This window comes from Harpia harpyja, chromosome 1 (assembly GCF_026419915.1).
Source record: "Harpia harpyja isolate bHarHar1 chromosome 1, bHarHar1 primary haplotype, whole genome shotgun sequence".
NCBI lineage: Eukaryota > Metazoa > Chordata > Aves > Accipitriformes > Accipitridae > Harpia > Harpia harpyja.
In genome coordinates this window covers 108,704,377-108,728,408 of record NC_068940.1, presented here as the reverse complement: position 1 = coordinate 108,728,408, position 24,032 = coordinate 108,704,377, and the positions used below count along the sequence as shown (strand labels likewise).

The 24,032-nt window shown below is 49.9% G+C and overlaps 2 protein-coding genes across 3 annotated transcripts; both read left to right on the top strand.

Annotated features, from left to right (window-relative positions):
- The first annotated feature begins 743 nt into the window (after positions 1–743).
- On the top strand, positions 744–6,138 carry LOC128151741 (E3 ubiquitin-protein ligase TRIM7-like). Its single transcript, XM_052809393.1, has 7 exons — positions 744–1,203; positions 2,420–2,506; positions 2,904–3,134; positions 3,511–3,533; positions 3,852–3,967; positions 4,278–4,310; positions 5,442–6,138. Exons 1-7 carry the CDS (start codon positions 796–798, stop codon positions 5,951–5,953), a joined length of 1,410 nt encoding a protein of 469 aa, XP_052665353.1. The 5' UTR covers positions 744–795; the 3' UTR covers positions 5,954–6,138.
- Positions 6,139–7,702: 1,564 nt separating this feature from the next.
- Positions 7,703–23,455, top strand: CDC25A (cell division cycle 25A). 2 transcript variants are annotated; one of them, XM_052809372.1, is made up of 16 exons: positions 7,703–8,139; positions 10,709–10,794; positions 12,802–12,856; positions 13,599–13,634; positions 13,774–13,810; positions 14,204–14,305; positions 15,137–15,253; positions 16,153–16,287; positions 16,964–17,038; positions 17,722–17,874; positions 18,209–18,301; positions 18,705–18,767; positions 18,862–18,960; positions 19,695–19,825; positions 20,215–20,326; positions 21,686–23,455. In XM_052809372.1, the coding sequence occupies exons 1-16, from the start codon at positions 7,997–7,999 to the stop codon at positions 21,824–21,826; spliced, it is 1,578 nt and encodes a 525-aa protein (XP_052665332.1). In that variant the 5' UTR covers positions 7,703–7,996; the 3' UTR covers positions 21,827–23,455. The 2 variants fall into 2 exon arrangements, with proteins under 2 accessions (XP_052665332.1, XP_052665341.1); XM_052809381.1 differs by lacking the exons at positions 7,703–8,139; positions 10,709–10,794; positions 12,802–12,856 and adding an exon at positions 12,919–13,160.
- The last annotated feature ends 577 nt before the right edge of the window (positions 23,456–24,032 follow it).

Here is a 24,032-nt window from a genome sequence, read left to right as displayed (position 1 = left end):
ATGTACACACAGACACAGGGCCACGCACAAATGTGCACTCACATGCAGGCACACATGTACAAAACCACTCACACCTGCACGTGTGTGTACACACCCCCCTACACACCACACACATGCACACACAGGCAGATACATGCAGACACATGTACACCCAGACATGCCTGTGCACACATGTGTACACATGCGCATGTGTGCAGACGTGCACAAGCACATCAGTACAGACACGCACACATGTTCACGCATGCACACACAAACATGCATACCCACATACATGCACATGTCAACACACAAGCACACCTGCACATACACACACATGCCAACACACATGTACACACACAGATCCGTATGCACATACACACATCACATACAACATCCATGTGCACACAGATGCATGTGCGTGCATACACACACAGACATGTATGCACGTGCCAATGCAAATGCACACAAGTACGCACACACAGCTACACATATGCACATGCACGCACACATATATGCACAAAGAGATGCACTGACGTACACACACGTGTGCCAACACACACGCATACATTCATGCACGTACGCGTGCATGCACAGGCATACACATGCGTGCAAATACACACGCACGCACATGCCAACACACACGCACCAACGCAAAGGCAGACATGCAGGCACGCATCCACACGCAAGCACCCTTGCGCACGTACATGCACACACACGTGCCTACACGCGTGCATGCACGCACATACATGTGCGCGGACCGTGTGTCCTCGTCCCCCCTCCCCGCCCTTTCCGGGAAGCGGTGGTTCTCCGGTAGACATGGCGCGGGCCGTGCTGGCGCTGGGCGAGTGCCTGCAGGCCGAGGCCACTTGCCCCGTCTGCCTGGAGCTCTTCTCCGAGCCCGTCATCACCGAATGCGGCCACAACTTCTGCGGCCCCTGCATGGCCGAGGTGCTGGGGGTCCCGCCGCGCCCTGCCGCTTGCCCGCAGTGCCGCGCCACCGTGGCCCCCGGCTCGCTGCGGCCCAACCGCTCGTTGGGTGCCGTGGCGGGGCTGGCGGGGGCCCTGGGGGACGAGGGGCGACGACCCCGCTGCCAGCCCCACGGCGAGGTCCTGGGGCTCTTCTGCGAGACCTGCCGCGTCCCCATCTGCCCCCTCTGCCGAGAGGAGCCCCGGCACCGAGACCACCACGCACGCCTCGCCGAGGAGGCTGCCCAACGGCTCCGGGTGAGGGGGGGAACCTGCGTGGGGAGGGGGGGGGGGGCAGCTCTGGGCAGGGGCTGGGGGCCCTTGGGGAGTGGGCTGGGTGTCCCCCCCCGGTACGGGCTGGGGTCCCCTCTGGGCACGCGTCGGGGGTCCCTTCCAGGCAGGGGTCGGGGTCCCCCTGAGCACGGGCTGGGGTCCCCTCTGGGGACGGATCTGGGTCCCCTCCGGGCACGGGCTGGGGTCCCCTCCAGGCACAAATCTGGGGTCCCTCCCAGGCGCAGGCTGAGGTCCCCTCTAGGCACGGGTCTGGGTCCCCTCTGCACGTGGACTGGGGTCCCCTCTGAGCACAGGCTGGGGCCCCCCTCCATTCATGGGCTGGGGTCCCCTTGGGGCAGAGGTCTGGGTCCCGTCCAGGCTCGGGTTAGGGTCCCTGTCCAGCCACAGATTTGGGTCCCCATCCAGCTGCTGGCTGGGGTCCCCCTCTGGGTACGGGTTAGGGTCCCCATCTGGCCACGGTTTGGGGTCCCTGTCTTGCCGCCGGCTGGGGTCCCGTATCCCTGCCACCCTGCTGGGGCTGCTGATTCTCCGGTGGCTCCCACTGCCCATCGCCTCCCCCAGCCCATCCAGGAGCGCAGGTCCCTCTCGCTCCTCACCCCTCCGTGGCCCCACAAGGTCCCTAGTGCTCCATATGTCCCCAGCCAGGGACAGGGCTCGGGCTGCAGCTATGGGGAACATGGTCTCCCCCCGACATGTAGGCTGGGGTCCCCCCCCGCCAGGAGCCCGCTCTGCCACAGGGCACGGCTTGGAGGAGCACGAGGTTTGTTTTTTTTTAATACTCCGGTGAATTTATGGAGTGTGTCTGAGACACAGTGCTGCTGTCACTGCAAACCTCTTCCCACAAATCCCACTTCCAACACCAAAAGTTGTTTTTCCTAATTAAAAAAAAGCCAAACCACAAACTTCAGGGTTTCCACGTGAAGCTATTCCAGAAATGTTTCTGGCCAAAACAGCTGTGCCTGGGGATCTCCCTAGCCTGTCTGTAAGGCGTGCTGGGAGAGAGGTGGGTGCCATCTCCGGGCTCTTCCCTTCCCCACAGAGGTGAGCTCAAAACCCACCCCCAGTGACCCTGCAGAGCGGTATTGTCCCCACAGAGGCTGCTTGGTGACATCATCTCACTCCTGCAAACGTAACCCCAAAATCACCAAATACACTTTTTCTTTATTTTTCCCGCCTCCAGGAGACACTCCAGAGCAACCTGGTTTTTCTACAAAAAGAGAAAGAAGAATTTAAGCCCAAAGGAGAAGAGAAAAGTGATGGCCTGCTGGTATGTGTTTCTCTCTCTGTGTGCACGCTGTGCCCCCCTGCCTGCTTATCCATCCATCCTCACGGGCACATCCCATCTTTCCCTCTCCCCATATATACTTGTCTCCTTTTCAATAACAACACTCCATAACAACAACTTTTCTCTCTCCCTCTCTGTCCATCCCTTATATCCTTCTTCCATCCTGCTCTCATTCAGACTCTGCTGTCATCTTGGGTCCATCAACATCCAGACATGCCACCCCTCTCCCCCCTCTGCTCTTCCAGCTTTTCCTTCCCCAAAACTCTTCTCCTTTTCCCCATGATCCTTGCCCCCTCTCCGCAGCACCGGGTCCCCGTGCCCACGCGGAGGGTCCTGGAGGATGGGATGCTTCAGGGGCCTCCATGCGGGTGCCTTGCAGGAGAAGGTGGCCTCGGAGCGGCAGAGGCTGCAGGACACCTTCAAGCAGCTGCAGCAGTTCCTGCAGGAGCAGGAGGGCATTCTGCTGGCCAAGCTTGACCGGGCGCAGAGGGAGCTCGCCAAGGAGCGCCACGAATACGTCTCCAGTGTTTCAGAGAGGAAATCGCTGCTGGACACACTGACTGCGGAGATAGAGAAGAAACGTGACCAGCCGGTGGTCGAGTTCCTTATGGTGAGGCTGCATCACCCACCCGGGCACTGTGACCCCCCCCGGTGAGGCTGGGGGCACCCACCTGGCACCCTCTGCATCCCGGTGCTCGTGCAGCCCAGAGCCTTGGAGCCAAGGGCAGCACAGCACCGGCCGGCATGCCAGCGGCCAGGCTGTGACACCGCGGTGCGTGGTGTGGCTGGTGTGAGTCTGGGCCTGCAGTGAGTTGAGGGAAGGCGAGGATTTGGGTGAGCGAGTCACCAGGAGAACAGTGTGACCCCCCCCTCTGATCCCCACCACCGTGCTTCATGCAGCATGGGAGCAACTGTAACTCACTGCCCCGGGGAACGTGGTCCTTCTCGGTGGTGCCAGAGCTGACCTGGTGTTTTCTCTTTTCCAGGATGTTGGCAAAACCCTGAGCAGGTACGAAACAGGCTCAGCGTTGCTCTCTTCCCGTGCAGCTCTTTTGGGCAGAGGTTTGGAAACGCTGCAAGCAGCCAAGCAGCAGCAGCCGGGAGGGAGGTGGCTTTGCCCTCCTGAGTATTTGGGATTTAATGGGATGTTATCTGGAACCAGAGGTCATTGAACCCCTGTTAAAGATGGGGTTCCTGTGCCAATAGCTGGGACACAGCTCCCCAGAGTTCTGTTGCTGTAGGGGATTTTCCCCCCGTTTCCCTCCTGGCCCCGGGTGCTGGCTGACTGCTGGGGTCAGAGCTCCTCTCCGTCTTGTTTCCCCCTCAGCTGCGAGGTGGCCAGGGCCCCGATCCCAGAGCCGGTTTCTCTGGAGCTGCAGAGGACGGTTAAGAGCCTCTCTGAGATAAGCCAGCTGGTCGTGGCTGTGGTGGACAAATTCAAAGGTAAAGCAACGAAGTGGCGAGCGATACCTTGCTGTGTAGCCGGTGTCTGGGTCCCAGGTGGGCCACTGCTGTCTCTGTGCTGTGCTTCCCCTGGGCTTGGCTGCAGTGGGAGATCCTCACTGCCCAGTGCCTCTGCCTGGGGTTTCGGAGCAAAACATGCCTGCTCCACGTGGGATGCATCTCCGAGATGGGTTTTGCTGGAGCCTGGAGCTGGGGAAAGAGCTCCATGTCTGGTTTGCTGTCCTGATGGGGAGCAGGAAAGATGTCACAGGAGGAGAGAGACTCATGCATCTTCCTTTCCTTCCTCTAGCGAACCTGCTAAGCGAGACGGACAGAGAAAGGGGTAAGTTTCTAGAGCTGATGGGGACAAATGAGGGAGAAAAGCTTTCCAGAATGAGTTTCCTTCCATCCTTGGGGCAGAGATGGGCTCACACCACAACCTCTAAATCCAGGGTCTGTCTAAAACCGGGTCCCTTCGTTTTGTCTAGGCCTACTACAAAAATCCAGGTCCGTCCCCATGTCAGGCAATGCCCAGCGATGCTGTCCTCTAACACCAAGCGAGGGCCAGGGCAGCACAAGGCCCTCGGCTTCCCTGTCTCTGGAGACTTTATTCTTACGCCGCAATGTGTAAGGCTGTGACTAGTTAAGCAGAGGGGCCATATGCATTTTGAGCTGGCTTTTAGGCACAGATCGGAAATGCTTTTGCAGGTGCTCGGGGTCCACACGGTCCTGGCAGCATCGCAGGGCTCGGGTCTGGCTGGCGCCGTTTGTGCCGAGGCCGGTCTCTGCCCTCTCAGTTTTTGGGATGAGGGACCTGACGTGCCTCAGTTTCCCCAACACTGCGGTCCCGCCGTGAGCCGGGGCCCCGGAGGACTGAGTTTATTTAGCAAAGAGCCTGGGGTGGTGACACCTCTGTGGCCTTGCGGGACGGCCGCAGGATGGCAGCAGAACATTCCACATGAACCGGTGGCTCCAGCTTTGCCTGGTTACTGGGCAGAGTGGGGTTAGGAGCTGGTTTTCCCTTTGGTGACCATTCGTCCCCCTTGTCACTGGAGCAGGGACTGGCCTGGCACCACTGCTGCCTTGCAGGCAATGCTTCCACACACCCACGGGGATATATTGCTTCCCCACACCCAGCCTGGCTGCAGCCCCATCACACTGGGACCCAGAAATATCCAGCACGGGATTAGCAAAGCAGGTTCAGCAAAGTCCATTGCGTCTATCCCCGTGCGTGGGGAGGCTGCCTGGCTCAGTCCTGCTTCAGGGAGCGTTGCTTCACCCGTGGGTCCCAGTGGGGAGGGCAGCGAGGGTCCCGTGTCCCATGCCGCCCGAGGGGGCTGCGTGTTTGCGCTTGCGGGGCATGCGTGACTGCTGTGCGCAGAGTACACGTCCCAGCCCCACGGAAGAGGAGGGAGAGGTGCTGGTTCGCTCCTTAGCAGGCAATGGACTGATATTTTGCTCTGTTGTGCATTAGTGAAGGTGACGCTGGACCCAGAGACGGCAAGCCCGTACCTGATCCTCTCGAAGGACCGCAAAACCGTGTGGCTGGGAGACGGACAGCAAAACCTCCCTGACAACCCCAAGAGATTCACGGGCAGCCCCAGCGTCCTAGGGTCCCAGGGGTTCACGGCCGGGAAGCATTACTGGGAGGTGGAGGTAGGGGATGGGGACAGCTGGGCTGTGGGGGTGGCCGTGGAGTCGGTGCAGAGGAAGGAATCACTCAGCATGGCCATGGGGAAGATCTGGGCCCTGCGGCTGGACTGGAATCACCAGTACACGGCACTCCACATGCCCCCCGCCCCTCTGGCACTGAAGCAAGAGCCCCGGAGAATCAAGGTCCACCTGGACTACGAAGTAGGCCAAGTGACCTTCTACAATGCGCAGAACGGGATGCAGATCTTGCAGTTCAAGGCCTCCTTCACAGAGAAGGTCTTCCCATACTTTTGGCTCTGGTCACAAGAAGCCTACATCCAGCTGTGTACCTGACAGGGTCAGATGCCTCCCGGTCCCCTGCCCGTGCCCTTGGCTAGCTGAATAGGCAAGAGGTGTGGGAATGACGCAGCATTGCGTTGCAGACTCACTGCAGCTCTGCCTGGGCTGGATCCCCTCTGCATGTTGCTGCATCTCCTCCTGCCAGGTCCTCTGGAGCATTAAAGATATGTTGTGCTGTCTGGGGGTGTCTGCATGCTGGTGTCCTGGGGAGATCTCACAGTGACAGTGTCCCACCTGTCTTTGCAGGCACTGAGGACACACACAAATAAGCAGGAGAGGGGCAGGGAAGATGCTCTGATTGCTCACGCTGGTCTTTGGCAGCGCTGCATGGCTTGCTTTGGCTCACTGTGTTGTGCTGTGTTGTAGGCGGCATGGGGATGCAGCCACCCCACACCCAGGAACTTGGGGTGGAACCACGGAGCTGCTAATAGTGGTGGTAACTGCTCGCATAAAACCATAAAAACTGTTGCTTGAAAGGAAAACGTTCACAGAGGGGCAGGGTTGACTGGAGAGCTGGAGTGAGGGCACCACCTGAGGCTCTCCAGGCTGGAAGAGCAGCAGCGACGGGGATCTGTGAGATCCTGGGTGGTCAGAAAGGGAGCAAATGCCATGTTGTCTAATCCAGCAAGCGGGAGCATCACGTGAATCTGGTGGGTGGGAGGGCCCAGGCAGAGGGACACCTGGAGGTGTGGGATCCCCCGACAAGGCCTTTAGGTCTCTGCGTCAGGCTGAGAGCACTGGACCCAGTGTGATCAGCCCTGGAGACAGCAGCCTTCGAAACCACCCCAGGGAGATCCAGCAGAGCGCATCTGCCAGGGACTCGGCTTGACGGCAGAGACCTGCAAACCCTTACGTGACAAGACACACGACCTACTGGAGCCACGCTGCCTGTCCCGAGCACTTCACTGTGTCACCCTGTTTCTCCACCTGTAAAATGGGACTGTGTGTTTTGGAGCTGGGACTGCTCCCCTTGCACCTGCAGTGTCCACAACCAGACAGGCCTGAGGGATGACCCACACAAGGAGTCCCCTCCTTTCCCCAGCACAACCATCGCCGATCCGTCCTGCTCCGTGACCCCGGGCAGGGGACAGGGCAGGAAAAAGGCAAGGTAGGGCAACGGGTCCTCTGAAAAGCTGAGCATCGTATCCATTTGTAAGGCAAATAGCAGCGCCTGGGTAAATATCACAGCCTCTTGGAGGGAGAGGACATGAGAAAAGGTCTGCAGGGGTTATTTGGAGCCCAGCTGCGCCTGCTTTCTGCGCCTCACATGCTGACATGTCTCTCTTCTCCCACTCCTATTCCACAAGTGCCACCGCTCCACGAACCCCGTCTCAGTGCCGCAGGGACGCGCGCTGGCTTCTTATTTTCAGGCTGCCGCTCACCGAACGCCTCACAAAAGCGGCCACCGCTTCCCTGGTGATGCCGCTCGTTTGTTGCTCTCACAGAGATCTCCTTTGAGGAGAAATGACATGGGGAGGGTTCCTCGGCTCACCGAGACCCAGTTACCTGTTGAGTTTATGCCTTTTTTTCCCCCCCTCACCTTTCCCAGTTTTACCCACTTCCCCTCAGGCCCAGGGCGGGTGGGGGGGACGGCTAAAGGGAGACAGTCGGAGATATGGCGGCAAAGCGGGGACTACATTTCCCAGCATGCAACGCGGAGGAGGGCAACGAGTTTCACGCGTTGCCCTCCTCCGCGTGGCATGCTGGGAAATGTAGTCCCCCCCTTGGCACTCAGGAACGCTACTTGAGGCACCCCATTGGCTGGCTTCTCTATTGGGCAGGGGCGACGTCAAGCAACGGTTGGAGGCGGGGAGCGAGGCGCCCGCTGGCGTTCTTACTGGTCAGAACGAAAGCGGCGGGCGGGGAGATTGAAGAAAAACACCCGCCCCCTTCAAACGTCGCGCAGAGGAGGGTTTTGATTGGCGGAGGGGCAGTTTGGCGCCAGCTTCGGAGCGGGCGACGGGTAGCGGCTGGGGTCAAAGCGGTGCGGGCTGCGCTGACAGGAGGACGGTGAGGGCTTTAGCTCGGCTCGGCTCCATGGATCCCGCACCGGGCGGTTCTTACCGCCGCCGCCTCCTGCTTCTCTCCCCGGCTTCACCCGCCGTGGTCAAGTCTCTCTTTCCCGCCGACCTCTCGCCGGTTTCCGACCTCCGCCTCACCATGGAGCAGCTGGGACGCGGGTCAGTCAAAGCGGGGGGAAGCCCCTTCTGCTGAGCGCTGTCCCCGGGGCACCCCCCCACCCCCGCCTCTACCACCCCCCCAAAAAAAACCCCGAGGCCTCGAGGGCCCATTCCCTCCCTTCTTCCCTCCCGGACCCGAAGTGAGGCCTAAGGGACAACCCCCACCCCCACCCCCCGCCATATCAGGCCTCCAGGGCCTCTTCTCCCCCCACCCCCGGACCCGAAGCGAGGCTTGGGGGAGCTCTTCTCCTCCCCCCATTTGAAAAAAAACACAACCAAAAAGCAGCAAGGCCTCGAGGAATTGTTCTCCTTCCGTTCTTCGTTGCGCTCCCTCCCCCCGCAGCGAGGCCTTGTGGAACTTTTCTCCTATTCCCCCCCCCCCCCCCCCCAAGGCCTGGAGGAGCTCTTCTCCTTCCCTGCCCCCCTCTTTCAGAAGCAAGGCCTCGGGGACCTCATCTACCCCCCCCAAAAGTGAGGCCTCGTGGATATCTTCTTCTCCTTCTTCCCTGCCCCCCCCCCCCAAATCGAGGCCTTGAGGATCTCTCTTAATCTCCTTCTCCCTCCAAAAGTGAGGCCTTGAGGACCTCATCCTGCATTCTGTCCTTCCAAACACCCCCCTTAAAACTGAGGCCTCAAAGACCTCTTCTCCTAACCTTCCCCCCAAAAAAACAAGGCCTCGAGGAGCTGTTTCTTCCCCCCCGCCCCAAAATGAGGCCTTCAGGAGTTCTTCCTATGCCCCCCCCCTTGCAAACCCGAGGCCTCCACGACTCCCTTAAACCCCCCCCCCCCCCCGCAGAGCTCTGTTCTCCCCCCACCCGTCCTTCCACCAAATAGCCCCCTTCTCTCCTGCCCCTTTCTCCCTAGGGAGCCCCGAGATTGGGCCACCCCCCCCACCCCCCCAATGTGGTCGTGGCTCCTGCGCTGTGGGCCATCTTCTCCCTGCGGTGTGCCACCATCTTCCTCTGGTTCTGCTCTGGGCATCCACCTCGCTCCTGAGCCCTTCCCTGTGCCTGGCCCCAGGACTGGGTGCTTTCCCCTCTCCCACAAATTAATGCTGGTACCTTTGTGTCCGTCCTTCCCCTCCTCTCTTTACTGTCTTGCATATGGAAAGTGCTGCAGTCTCTGGGTTCTGCTGCTCCTTTCTGCCTGTAACTCCAGCCGTGCAGTTGCTCAATCCAATTTTGCTGTTACTAGTGTCTAACTCCTTTAATCTCATTATTCCTATGGTAACCTCTACAGTTTGTCTCTTGTATGGCTCCCGTTTTGCCCTGACCCACTCTGGTCTTGATGGCCACCCTGGTATTTGTCCTTTGTTTGCTGTTTTTATATCATTCTAATTTCTGTAATCACCTGCTTTCTTTATCATCCTTCCCTCCTTCAGATTCCTGGAATTCCTGTAAATGATTTGCACCAGCCCCCTCCCAGTTCATTATTCTGTCCTTTCAGTTTGTAGCCCTAGCTTGTGCCCAGATGCATTTTTTTTAATTAACCCATTAACACACTCAGTTAGCTTTTCCCTTATTTAAGGCAATATAGAGTAACGCTACATGTGATATGCATATCTCTCTGTATTGAAGCTGCTGTGACCCCTGCCCACATATGAAGCTAGTGTGTGTCTGATGTGGCTCAGCAGTTGGGCAGGAGAGCTTGCCTCGAGGTTCCCTGCCTGCTCCTAGAGCAGTGTGTGTGCTTGCACACGTGTCAGGTCAGGGGCTGGTGTTCCTCAGGCTCTGGATGCCTCGAGCCCCTTCACCAGAGAATGATTTAGACTGGTCTGATGGTTATGTGAGCAGAGAAGAACTTGCTTAGTTGGTAAGACAAAATTTGAGAGCTAACTACTTATGAAAATGAGTTTGAGTTAGAAGTTTGGTAATTTTTCTATGCAAAACAATAATTAAATGAGTGGCTGCTGAAGAGAGGGTTGCAGTCCCGAGAAGGATGAGGGGGCTCTGATAGAGGTGTTTCTAGTGAGTGGTTTGGGAGGTGCTGGTGTGATTACAGGCACCAATAATCTACTGCACACTTTAAATTGTTTTTAGTCCTTAAAGTTTTATTGCAAGGTCTGTCATTTGTTGTATTAGGACCTCCATTTGTGAAGGCACAAGCTCAGGACAGGCTCTAAAACATTGTTTCAAAAAAACCCTCCCAGTTAGTGTGTCATGGAGAAAAGCTTGGAAGTTTGGTGTGAGGTGACCAAGAAGGCAACCAGGGTAATTATTGTCTTGAATGGCACTCTCCCTGTCTCTGTTTTGGAAGCCTAAGTTCTAATATTATCAGCACTGCATGTGCAGGTTTGAAGAAAGAAAACCAAAACCTGAAGCTGAAGCCCCTGTAGGTGTTAGATCTGAGCGTGGTAATCTGGTGGTGGCATTATCCCTGTGTACTCAACAGCACATGGAGCATGAGAGACTGCAGTCTGCAGGATTGCCAAGCTGGAATCCTTTCACTTGGCTGATGATAAAGGTTTCAGGTTATGACTACCTGTGCTGTATATCTACGTTCAGGCACTCCTATGTTGTATTTCTCGCTTCAGTGAGCGTTTAAAACAAATACCTAACTTCCTTTACAGTCAGCATGAAAACGCTGAGCAAGATGTGGGGAACAAGAATACTAATGGTTTACAAAGAACAGTGTCATCGGAATCAACAGACTCAGGTATGGCTTTCTCAATTAATAAATAACAAGTAAGAAATGAAAAGCATCATATCTTTACATGGCTTCTACTGCAAGCAGCTTCCAGGGTTTGGAGAGAGAACTAATGCTGCCTGCCTGCAATCCCCGCAGCCACTTCTCATTCTTACGCTCTTGAAAGGAGGGAGGCAGGCAAACCATCACGGCAGTTCGTGGTTTGGGTTGTGGGTGGGTTTTTTGCTTTAATTGTCCTGGAGCATGTTAGGAGTAGAGCTAGCACGGAGGAAAAACTGGTTCACTCTGACAGAGATGGCTTTTTCCTTTTTTTTCTTAGGATGGCTGTTAAGATGTGGTCACTGACCTGTCATGCTTTGTACTCCAGGGTGATGTTTATCACTGCCATTTTCTGATTGCCTTGATGTTCTGCTCTGTACATGGTAGTAGGTCAACACCTTATCATGAGTGTGTCAGCCTTTCTTGCAGTAGAGATGGCTGAAGATGAAGGCTGCTACAGATAGCCCAAGATAGGCTTCACTAGTGAATTGGATTCCCACCATTCTCTAGGCTGTGGTGTCTTGCAGATATTGGCTTGTGAGCATTTATAGTTGCGTGTTGGGGCTGTGGTCTGGAAAATGGGGAGATAGTGTTTCATTCTTCATTGTTAGGATCCGTTGCATATCTGCATTCAGCTCTGAATGGGACCGGTTTGAGTTTCTGCCCTTTGGAGGGTGATAACTTGGATGAAAGCAAGTCGTTGCTGTGTGGTTTCTCTCTTTAAACCCAAACTGTGCTAACCTGCTCTGCACACTCAAATCAAGGCTGTTGAGCAGGGTTTGTCTTGTGGCTTGGGTGGTTCTTTTGTGGCTTTTTGTTAACAAGAGCTGATTGTTTATCTAAAACCTAGGGAGCTGCATCTTTCTTAGTACTGATACTTGCCTAGAAGTATTTTTTTCAGATGAGATGCTTTATCAGTGAAAATGAAATTTCACTAGAAGCTATTACCCCATAACTTGTAGAATCAGGGAAGCTTCTGATACTTCATTGGTCCAGCCCAGCGATGGAAATCAGTGTCTCCACCTGAATTTATGCACCAGTCTGACTGCATGTGGTACTTTCAGCCTTCAAAGGAACTTTAGGAACTGTTAAAACATGGGCATAGCTCACAAACCACGGAGCAGGATAGAAAAACCAAGCTTGCTAAATCTTCACTTTCTTCTTGGCTTTTTTCTTCTTTTCCTGTCTCCAAAACAGGTCTTAAGTGCTTACAAAACACTCATGAATAAGGTTTCTGCTGTGCCAAGACCACTACCTGTCATGTTAGTCAAATTAATTCTTTGTAGTTGTTTGTTTAGATCATAGTCACTGAAGTAGCAGCAAGTCTTGTCATGATGGTATAGAGTGCATTCTGGTAAGCTGTTGGCCTATCACTAGGGCTTGTGAATACTACCATAATACAAAAACTCCTCGGGGATCTGTGCTTAAGTAGGCTTCATATTTGACTGTACTTAGGTGCTATGTAGTTGTAATGTTTCACTTGGTTTGTGCTTAGGGAGTGCTTGCAGTTGTTTCTAGTACCCTTGCATGCATTAAGAAGGGTCTTTTGACTACTTTTTTTGGAATGAGGCCAGAGTTTCTTCCTATAAAGAGGTGTAACTAAACACATGGCTTAAAAAACCCTGAAGGATTAAGTTGTTTATTAAGATGTGTGTGTGAGAGAATAAGACAAGGGTATTCCACGTTACGTGGTAGCACTCTGTTCTATATGACATTCTAGACAGGGTTAGGGGTGCTTTTTTTAATTACTCCTATTTTTCCCCAAGCACTAACACCTGATTATCGATGGTGAAAAACCAAGAGTATGGAGTATCTGTAACTGCTTCTACCCTGAGATGAGGCTGCAGACTGGATTTCCTACATCAGTTTCCTCTCTAAGCTCAGGGTCTTTCAGAGGAAATCTTGCAATGTCCAATACTTCGCGTTTCCTAGGTGCTAAGGTACCACTTGGTTGAAAACACTGTCTCTCCTCTGCAGGTTGTGCTTTGGATTCACCTGGTCCTGCAACCTCAGACAATACCATGGAGGAAACGTATGTAACCATATGCTAAGCCTGACTTCTGGCATTTCGTGTTGCACCATTAACAAACGTAGGCTAATGAGAAGCTTGACGTGGCTTTTCCTTTGCTGGCATGTGTGCAGTGGGCTTTTCTCTCTGAAACTTCTAGAAGTGCGTGCTGTAGTGCTCTGCCACTTGAGATGCTAGGCTTTCTGTCTTGTCTGTGTCCCAGAGTACTTAACAAGTCTTGGGTTTGAGTTAATGTGTTGTACCAACCAGACTGTTTGAACATGACATTGGCACCTTACCAGGAGTATGAGGCTGTACCAAACTGCATGTAAGTTGCAGTTTTCACTCACCACTTAAACTATAATTTATGCTTGTATATGCCTTAACTGATACTAAGCAGTTTATTTGAGCTTTGAATTTGCTGCTCTCAATTAGATTATTTTTTCTTTCCCTAATCTTCTGTCCCCAGGAATGGGGGACAGATGTCCTTGGTTCCTGATTTACTGAGCTTTTCTTCCTTCAACCTAGCTCTTGCCTAAACAATGCTGAAAAGAATTTGGGGAAAGGAGGGGGAGAAGGAGTCTAGCTAGTGTTTTAAAAACTATGATGGGTTAAGCTGGCTATAAATAGCTTTTGAGAAAGACAAAGTGTCATCAAGAAGCATGTTGGCTTCTGCTTAGCATAACACTCCATGACTTAAATACAAGGTTGATTTTTAGTGTACTATCCTTCAGTACTAACTGTGGGGCATCTCACTTGCTTTTAGGTTTGAGAAAGCAATTCTTGAATCTAGCAGACTAAAGTAAGTATACTTTTAACTTCTTTGTCAGTGACTGTTGTAGCTTATGGAGTTTTACTGGTGGGGGGGGAGTGAGTTCTATTCATGTTACTGTCTTTCAAAACAAAATGTTGAAATAAATCTTGGTTCTTTTTCATTGTAGCATACGAATGCCTTTCAGAAGAATACATTCACTGCCAGTAAGTGAGGGTGGTACTGATATTCTATAAATGTTAAAGGATTTAGCATGTTAAGTGTTTTTAGTTGGATACATTCCATAACTTGTTAATTTTCCGGCTTCAAGAACAGCTGCTGTGGTGCTTAATGAAAACTGTCAAAATTACAGCTTGTAAACTCGAAGTCTCGTTCATGTTGGTGTGAAATTTCAGTGATGTGGCTTTGTCCCTAATGCAGTTGAAGCATTTTGGTACCTGTACCGAGATGTCCAGCATAAAAGACTCATGCACATAGTTTGCACCAATTTGTAGTTGGAGACCTTACAGTCTTTATTAATCCCTGTTTTGCTTAAAATGTAGTTGTGCAAAGACTATATTGCACAATACTGAACTGGCACTTTTGTATGAATGTTGTAGCAAAGCCTCCTGGGATCCAGTCCTGCCCTGAAGAGAAACCATTCCAATTCTCTGGATGGTGATGCTTTTCAACTGCTGGAACAAGATGAAAATAAGGAGAATGTAAGTGTTGCTTTCTGTTGCCTGTGATGGTATGGTGTAAGAGGCGGTACCAAGGAAGCTGAATTAGCACACCACTTCAACAAGTGGATGTGGTGGAAAAGGCTTCTTTTACTCTCTGCCTGGCTGTAGTTCAGACATAACAAAGTTTTGTATAGCTTATCTTAGGGGAACTTGCAGCGAAGTGCAACAGCACTGATTATAGCGACTGCAAACTGATTATGGGTTAATAAAAATTTGGTAGACTTTGATTGCGCAGCTCTACATTTGTGCTACCGAACCTGACTCCTTTTAGGCTGTGGCAAGGGAAGATGTATTCATACTGCTAGCTTTAGATAGCTATGAGGGGTGCCTCCAGACAGCTGTTCAGATAGATCACCTCATCTCTTTCCACTGCTGACATGGGGAGTCCTGGTTCCTCACAGCACAAATGTCCTTTTGCCTACTTGGTCTGAAAGGCCTTGCTGCTGGAAATCCCACCAGTAGGACTCCGACGGGTCTCTACAGAAGAGTGGGTGTCAGGAGACAGCCTTGGCTGCCTTTAAAAATTATTTCTTTTGCAGAGAAGTTGACTGACAAAAAAATAGAAAAGCCTTAAGCCTGTAGGAGATATCAAGATGATAAAAGCTTGATTACATTAAATGAATCACTATTGTAACATCTTTAATTCAAAAACATTCGCCTTCAGACTGTTCCTGTTGGCAGCAGGGAACTTAAACCCAAAACCTCAGGTAGTTTAAAAAAAAAAACAAACCTGAAAAGATAAAATGATCCTAGCAATTTACACAGTTTGTCATTTTGGTAAAATGATCACTTTGCTCCTTTTTAATTCAGGAATCGTTTGAGTTTAAGAAGCCAACCAAACCAGCTTCTCGTTGTTCTGTGCACATCCATTCCCGTGATGGAAAAGGTGTTCCTGGACCAAGGCAGAAGTCATCTTCAGCTCAGATAGTAAGTATTACAGTGTTCTTTACAACTAATTCTCACCTAATTCTCTGCATACCTACTGTCTGTGAGGAAGAAAAAATTGCATCACGGTTCTAAGGCAGTGCTGTTAGTCACCACTCTTCATGTGCCAAACAGAAAAACTTATCTATCTGCCAGACAAGAAAACTCTTCTCGCATTTGGCTTATGAGATGGTCAGAAGTTTGAAACATGGATTGTTCTGTAGTCTGTGAAAAGTTAGTCAATACAGAGCTGAGGTTATGCTGCAGTAAGTCAAGGGAGTGTGGACACTGATGTGGAATAGAGGAATTTAGTTTGTAATTGTTTTCACTACCAATAAAGTAGATACTTATATTGAGGCAGATGCATTTGGAACAATGAAGCCAATTGTGTGGATGCAACTGGATCTTATGTCCAGATATGACATCCAGGAAGAAAATATTACCTTCTTTGTATTCTATCGCTTAGAAAAAGCAAATAGAATGAAAAAACATGATGGGTCCTTGCACGGAAACAGAGCTGGGGGGTTAAGTCTTGTCTCCACTCCTTGGATCTGGTAGTCCTTCATCCTGCTTAGCACTCTTGATCTTGGGCTTATCAGCTGCAGTTTATATTAGTTCTTGATCTTACTGACAGCACCCATTTCTCTCCTTTGCATGTTCACTGGATAGCTTCTTCCACAGAAGAGGGTTATTGCTTAATGAGGTTAATGGAGCACCCTGCTGTTCTAGGGATCCAGTAGAAGTATTGGAACTCGCTTTGGGGTTTGCTCAAGCCAGTGTATTCAAGGTGGTGGAATAACCACCATGTTTTCTGTAGTGCAGTGAGAGGCACAGCATCATCTCTGTGGTTATAGCACCCTGCAGTAAAGAGAAGGAATGCTGTTAAAACTGTCTTGTCTCAGTTTCCCATGGGTGAAATACCGATGGGTGAACAGGAGAACTACAGGCCAGCTTTCCTGCAGCAGTCTTCTCTGACTTCCTCTGAAAGTGAAGATGACGATGGATTCCTAGAGCTGCTAGATGAGCAAGATTTGAAGGTACGTACAAAGGAAATACGATAGACATTTCAAAATCAGCTGTCTAATGTTAATAGTCTGCCAACAATATGTGTCCGTGGTGCCCGTATGTTCTAGCAGAAGTCAGTGTGGTAAGTCAAACTGCAAAAAGCTACATACTAGGGAATCCTAGAAGATGAGTTATCATCATCTTTTTTCAACTCTTATGTTTCAGTGTCTCTATCTTATATGTGCTCTTTCCTTGTGCAGACAGTGGGATTTACTTGCTGTGTGAACAGCCGTTAGTTTAAGAATTGCTGCTGTTCCTCTTGGCAGATAAGAATTGCATTGCTCAAGAGAATTATTTGAATAGTTGGCATTTTTCTTTAGAAACTTGCTGAAGGAGCTAGAGGTGATATTTACTTTTGAGCCACTTAAATAGAAGACTGTTTCTAACTGAATTTGAAATGCTTAAAGCTTTGGAGGAACATCATTGTTAATCAATCAATGAATTGATATAACTTACCTTGTCTAATGTGTCTCGACTGGGTTCCATTATTTCATTTGAGTATTGGACTAGTAATTGAGTTAAATTCATTCCTAAAACTGCTCTGACAGCTGAATTCAGCTGGAATGTTTGCCCGTGCTGTGTAGAAGCTGTATTTACAGTCTCTGCCCACAGTGAAGTAGATGAGAATGAACTTTCTTTTTTTCTCAGAACGATGAGGAGATGCCATCTGATGTGGCGAGCCTCTGGACTGCACCACTAGTCATGAGGAAAACAGACAATCGGGTAAGTGTTCTGGTAAAGCACAACAGAACAGAGATGGGGACTTTGTTCTGGCAGACGTTTTCACTACTGGGACAAGTGATCACACTGTCTCTGATCCTGTATCCCTAATAACAACAACAAAACAAGATACAGCATAAACCCCCTTCAGTATTTGCTTATCTCTAAAGCCTGTTTACCTCAAGGACATCGTCAGTGTGCAACAATGCTCATTGTCTGCCTATATAGGCATTAACTTTCTTTTTACAAAACCACTTCATAAATGTGAGAAGATCTGGACGTCCCTTATCAGATACTTGTTGACATATCTTGAGTACATTCTGCACAGACTTACCTGGAATGCCTGTAGCCTGATCTTATGATAACAGACTTCGAAGGGAGTTTAGACTCCAGCAAAAGGCTCCTTAATGTGCTGATAGATTGTCTGCTAATTGGTATAAAGCACTCTGCTAGCATTTCATATTGCTTATGGTGCTCCAAGCTCACCCAGTCCGAAGAGCAAGAAACAAGTATTACTGGAAACGTAGGTCCTGAATTTAGATGACCCTATTAACATCCTGCTGTTGCTGTGCGGTGGCTGTGTGTTATATAAGGCAAAATTTGTAATAGTCTGAAAGTCTGAGGCTTGCTTAGTTTCTAACCTAAATCTTTGCTAGACAGCCCCTAACTTCTCCCCTTCCTCGCAGGCCAAACGATGCCGGTTGTTTGGCTCTTCATCTCTGACTAGTGGTGTAGGAAGAACCACCCAGAAAAGGATGGAGAGATCCCAGGAAGAGAATTCTCCAGGGAAGAGCAAGAAGAGGAAAAGCCTGCCTGGAACACCTTCTGAGGACTCGACGGTTGGTGGCTTGGCATCCAATTTTGTAATAGAAAATTGATTAGGAGAGAATCTAATATAGGTGTCTAGTTTATGAAGGTTGATGAGAGAGCTTCTTCAGGTGAATTGCTGACCTAGCAAAACTGCATTCTCTCTGCATAGTGCAGGAGATTTGGGGGAGCTGGTGCAGTAGTTGCATACTCTTGAGCCTGAGTTTTGCTTTAATCCAAAGGGGAGGCTGGGGAGTTGTAGTTCAGGGCTTCAGGGTAAACTCTGAGTTTTCTGTTATGTTATGGGAAAAGGATCCCTCTCTGCTGTCAGTGCTCAGCATTGATCTCTAACCTGTGTTCCTCTAGAGTTTGAAAATGGTAAAGACACAATCCTCCACAGCAGAGATCGAAAGCATTTTGGACAGTGACCAGAGAGACCTTATTGGTGACTTCTCAAAGGTAATTCAAGTGATTTAATGGTCAAGTGTTAATTCAAGTGTTTTAATGGCCTCTCTTGGTAGAGATGTCTCAAACCAGCCCAAGTAAAGCACTTCCCTTCTTTAACAGTACATATTCAAATTACTAGGAAAGGCTGTCTGTGAGAAGGGTGCTTTCATAGGTTAGATGCAAAGCGATTAATTTGTGGTTATTCAAAAAGATCTACAAAATCCCTTCAGTATAGGAACCAAAAATAAAATTCTGTCCCTGAATTTTAGAATTCTTAGTTTTAACTCTTGAGCTTTGCTGAAGAGATTCTTGTCAATAAAGTGTCTGCGTTACAAGATTAACTGCTGGACACTGTGCTATTGCCTATGTGGCTCGTGTTTGGAATTTTCTCAATTAAATGCTGTCTGTCTTACAGGGTTATTTATTCCATACTGTCGATGGGAAACATCAAGACTTAAAATATATTGACTCAGAAATGGTATGTGCCCCAGGGACAGTAAGAAAAATTCTTTACTGGGGGGGAATAATACAAAAACATGTTGAAACAACTGAACTTTTTTTTTTTTTTCCAGATTGTGTCTGTGCTGACTGGGAAGTTTGCGAGCTTCATCAAGGAATGTGTGATAATTGATTGTAGATACCCGTATGAGTACGAAGGAGGACACATCAAGGTATGTTGACCCCATAAAAGCAATGTAGAGTTGTCTGAAGTTGCAAACTGGGGTCACTTGGCACCATGTGGGGCTGCTTTTTACTAGCAAGTATCCAAGGCCATGTGGATATGTTATAGCTGAGGCGCCCAAGTGCCCCACTGGGGTCTGTGATCCTGTTACGCCTACACGCTGCATGAATCTCAGGACACTGAGCTCACACTTGGCTCATAAAGTGAGTTTTCCCTCAAAGGAGGGAACATTCTGCTTTCCTTAAGCAGAAGACGTGGCCTGTGTGGCAAGCAGGGAGACGGTTCCAGAGGAGGATGTAAGACACTCGGTGTCCAGCATCCTGAGATCTAGGGAAGCTAAAATTTAGAATATTAAACTTCATTTAAACCACAGACTTCAAAGAACAAATGGCTGTGCAAAACATAATTAATGTTGAAGTTTGCTGCTTGAGTAAGCTGGCTGGCCCTCTCAAATACAATGAGATGGGAAAGGAAATCTAATGAGCCACAACCTATAGCTGTTGAAACAGCAATCTGAATCAGGTCCAGGTCACCCAGAGTCGGCGTTAGACTATCTGTAATGTTCTGCTTGGGTTTGAAGCTGTGTTTCCAATGGCTGGAGAGGGTTGCCAGAGCTCCTCTAGGAAACTAAGATGAGGAAACAGCTTGCAAGGAAGTGGGATAGGTTTGTTACTATTCTCCTCTACTCACAGCATGTGCTCGGGCATTACTCTGCCTTTACAGGGTGCTGTAAACCTACATATGGAAGAGGATGTGGAAGACTTCTTGCTTAAGAAGCCAATCCAGCCATCAGAGAACAAACGAGTGATAGTAGTGTTCCACTGCGAGTTTTCTTCGGAGCGGGGTCCTCGCATGTGAGTTATCCCACACTCCCCTAGATAAGAACTTACTACTGTGCTAGTTGAGAGCAAAGCTTTTGGGATGGCACCAGTTACTGTGCTGGTGTGCTACTTAATACACAGTTTTCATGAGGAGATGTTGGTTGTCAGCTCTGGCAGGCATGTGACACAGCCCATGATGTGAATGGCCATGCTGAAGTTGGGCTGGCGCACTGGAATGCTTAGAGAGGGAAAGGAAAAACCAGTTAGCCACAGCTTTGCAGCCAGTGTGGCTTCTCAGCCTGTTCCTGATAGGCAATGGCTTGCTTCTATAATCCCAGGAATGGGAAGTTTTGGGCGAGAGCTGTTTTCAGGTGTTACTTGTTGAATGCGAGATTTAACACAGGATTTTTTTCCTGCTACAGGTGCCGGTTTGTGAGAGAGCGGGACAGGCTGGGTAACGAATACCCCAACCTCCATTACCCAGAACTGTATGTCCTGAAGGGGGGTTACAAGGACTTCTTCTTAAGATGCCGCGTAAGTGACGTTCTCTTAAATTCATCTTTTGCACTCAGAGGAGAAGAAACAATAGATCAACAATATTGATGTATTCATACTTGATCAGACTTCTCTTTGGAGTAGTGTTTTTTGCTGGGGTAGCTTTTCCTGCTCTGTTTCACAGTGCTCTACTGTATTGGGAGCAGTTAAAATTTGGCAGTGAGGCTCACTAAGCCTATTCCGTACTTCAGAGCTGTCTTGCTGCCATAGCTGAAAGGTTTTTCCACTTGTCTCAAGAGTAAAATATAAAACTGGTTTCTGCCCTTTGTAACAACTAGGAGGCCAAAATGTCGTTTGGAGAAGGAATTTAAGACTGCTTAGCCTGCAAAGACTAGGAGAGAAGACAGGCTTGATAGTAACTGCCATATTAATAAATGGAAAGCTGAAGTTTCATACTAAAATAGCAAAACTGAAAAACTCAAACTCTGAGTTTTCAGCCTCTAATTCAGAAAAGTAAACTAAAAAATGCCCAGCAGCTCTCTTCCCAGTGTTCTGAGGATGGCGTCTCTTGTATCACTTGGCTTCTGCCACTTCAGCGTTTCAGTGGCTGTACTCTCTTTCTCCAGCTAGTTCTTCCCGCTGTTCTGACACAAACTAGACTGTGGCCTGGCTGTCACTTAAGTCCCTCTCAGGCCCCCACACTTCAGAGTATCTCTTAGATTACCTTCCTGTTCTGTGACTTGGTGTGTTTTCAGAGATGCGAGACATTTGGCCTTTCTGTGGCTGGCTGGCTGTTTCCCAGTGGGATATTGGGTCTCCCAGCGTTTGGGCCGTCGTGGGGGATGCCGATGTTTATGCCAGTGAGTGCTGTCCTGGTTTTTGGCTCTCCCTGGGATCTGCTGGCTCCCCTGTGGCGGTGGATGCCCGGGTTTTGTTTCGGGCCCCGTGGGTATCCTCTCCTGAGGTGGAAGGACCGAGGGCCTCAAGGTGGCAGCATGGAACAGCCGACAGCAGCCTTTGATGCTCTGGTGTGTGAGCCAGGGGCGGGCCGGTCCCGAGATACAAGTATTCTTCAAATCTGTGCTGTTTCAAGGTGAATACTAGACAGGCTTAGTTTGTGTATTGATGTCTGCCAGAAAATTTGGGGTGAGAGCTCTGTACACAGGCCTGACAGTCCTTTGTTTAATAGCTATCACTTCTGAAGTAGCCGTAATCTGAATATCACGGCTTTGTTTGTGAGTGTCTGGTATGAAGCTCCTGCATAGATTGTGGGGGGGCTGTTTCTGTTTTTTTCTGCTGGTAGTTGTTCGAATGGTTGCTATCAGGCTCTGTTGGTGAGTCTCAAAAGAGATCATCACTCCTGACACACTGAAGTGAAACCAGTTTCTCTTTCCCCAGAGTTTCTGCGAGCCCCAGAGTTATCGGCCCATGCATCACAAAGACTTTAAAGAAGACTTGAAAAGATTCCGCACCAAAAGCCGAACATGGGCTGGCGAGAAGAGCAAAAGGGAACTGTACAGTCGCCTGAAGAAACTCTAAGGGCTGAGCTGAACAAGACTGCCCATTGTGGGGAGGGGGAGGCTGCAGTGGGAGGGAGACGTGCCTGTTCCGTGTTTGTGGTTATCAGGTACCAGCTCTGTCCTCGTCTGTCATCTTGCTGGGAACACCGTGGGACTTGTGGCTGCAGGCTTGAACCGAGCAACCTGGGTGCTGGTTGGGAGCTGACTTCTGAATCTTCTTGTTACGCTGCTTTGTGGAAATGGCTTCTCGTGTTCTGTGACATCCACAAACTGCCTGACAGCCTGCCCAGGGAGGGGTGGGGAGAGGCTGTTGCGTGCCACGTACATGGGGCTCGGCTGGTACATGGTGTAAGCATTGAGGGTGTTTTAGTGCCTGGTTTTTTTTTTTTTTTTTAATGCTTTGTTTTATTTAAATACAGTCAAATGAAGCTAATACCGCTGCAGTTGAATCCTCTGGATTGTACTTAAACCTTGTTTCTGCTAAAGGGCAGCCTGCTGTTGGGGGGGTAGAGGGGTTTAATTATTTTTCTCAGCTGCAGCTTTGATTCTGTGTTTTCATAGCATAACATGTTGTGGTGAAGTAAAATGGGAAATAGTTCATTACAACTAGAGGTTCCCACCTTGCTGAACATCCGTGTTCTGCTGTGGGAGGCCTCTTGAAGACAGTCTGAGGGGAAATTGCTTATGGTAGATAGATATCACAATTGCTTTATTTCATAGTAATTTGAATTTAGCTGCTGCTTTGGTTCTAGAGGAGTTGGTGTTTTAAAGTAGGGATAACTTCTGGGAACTGAGGGTAATTCAGAATTAGGCTGTCAGGTCATCCCAGAAGTACTGGGTGGCAAAGCTGTTACCAGATTTCTCAACAGCAGCAAGTTACTGCCGCTGCTCCCTCCAAGGCTGTGTATTATTATTGTGAAATGTGTTCAGAAAAGAGCCCGGCTGTGAGGAATCACACTGATGATCCTGGGAGGCTGTTCTGAACCTGCTTCTGCTGCTGTGGGTTTGACTTTGGCCACTTCTCCAGCAGCAGAAGCACCTTCTGCCAGGAAAGGCAGGAAATACAATTAATTCTTGAAGGAAGAAGAACTTCCTCAGCTGGCATTGTACCCTACAGCTGAGCCCTACAAATTGTCCACCTAAAGCAGAATTCATGGTTCTGTGGCACAGCTGCTTTGCTGCTAATTTTTGGAGTCACGGAAGACCCACCTACAACTAATGAGCCTTACCATAGCCCAGGGCTTTCAGGGTAAGGCTGGCTGCTTGCCGCAGCAACGCTGTGATGATCGCTGTAGCTCATCTTCCTCAAAAATCACACAAAAACTTCCTGGTGAAACTAGTGTTCCCAAGGCCGGGCGTGCAGCCTGGGACCAGGCACCCATCCTGGAAGCTCTCGGCTCTTTAGCAGAAATCCATGCTTCACATGGCTTGGCTTGCTCCCTGTGAGCTAGTCTTGCGTGCCATTGTATCTGTGTCAAAAAAAAAAACTGAAATAGAGGTGCCTTATGTGGAATTTTAACTTGATTTTTTAAAAAACTGTTTCTTAAAGCCTGCTGTTAATCCTCTTGAGAACTGAAAAGATAAACTTTGAACTCTAACTTTCTCATTTAAAAAAAAAATAAATCGGATTTTGCTGGTTTCCCTCAAAGCCGAATACCTTGAATGAGAAGATGATGAAATGCTAAATCAGAAATGGCCATTACCAACTCTCCCACATCTCGCCTGGAAAGTCTGAACTCCAGGCGGAAGCTGGTGAGGTGCCTGGGGGGGGCTGCGTGGTGGTGGGAGATCATGTGCGGGTGAAGGCCGGCTGCCTGCGACACGGGCAGCAACACGATTGACCCAAACTGCTTTTTTGGTGCAAGACCTGTTGTGCCAAGCCAAAGTGGTAAATAATCAGTTTAGCAATACAACAGCTGGGCAACATGTCTCGGTACAACTTCGTAAACAAATAGTCGCTCTATGTAAAAGTTTAACTCGCCAGCCGTGTTCAAAAAAAGCAGATGGAGACTGTTGACAGAGCCACGATGCTCTTTTCCAAGGTCACTCAGCTGGAGCAAAACCATTATAGCAATTTGTGGCTTTACAGTTGTACTTCCTGCGAATGCCCCTAACTCAGCTCGTTATCCCAAACTTCCTGATATCCAGGAAACTGAATGTGGTGTGGGCGTTGCGGCCCTCTGTGGCCCAGCACTACTGGGGGACACGAGCCACAGTCTGTGCTT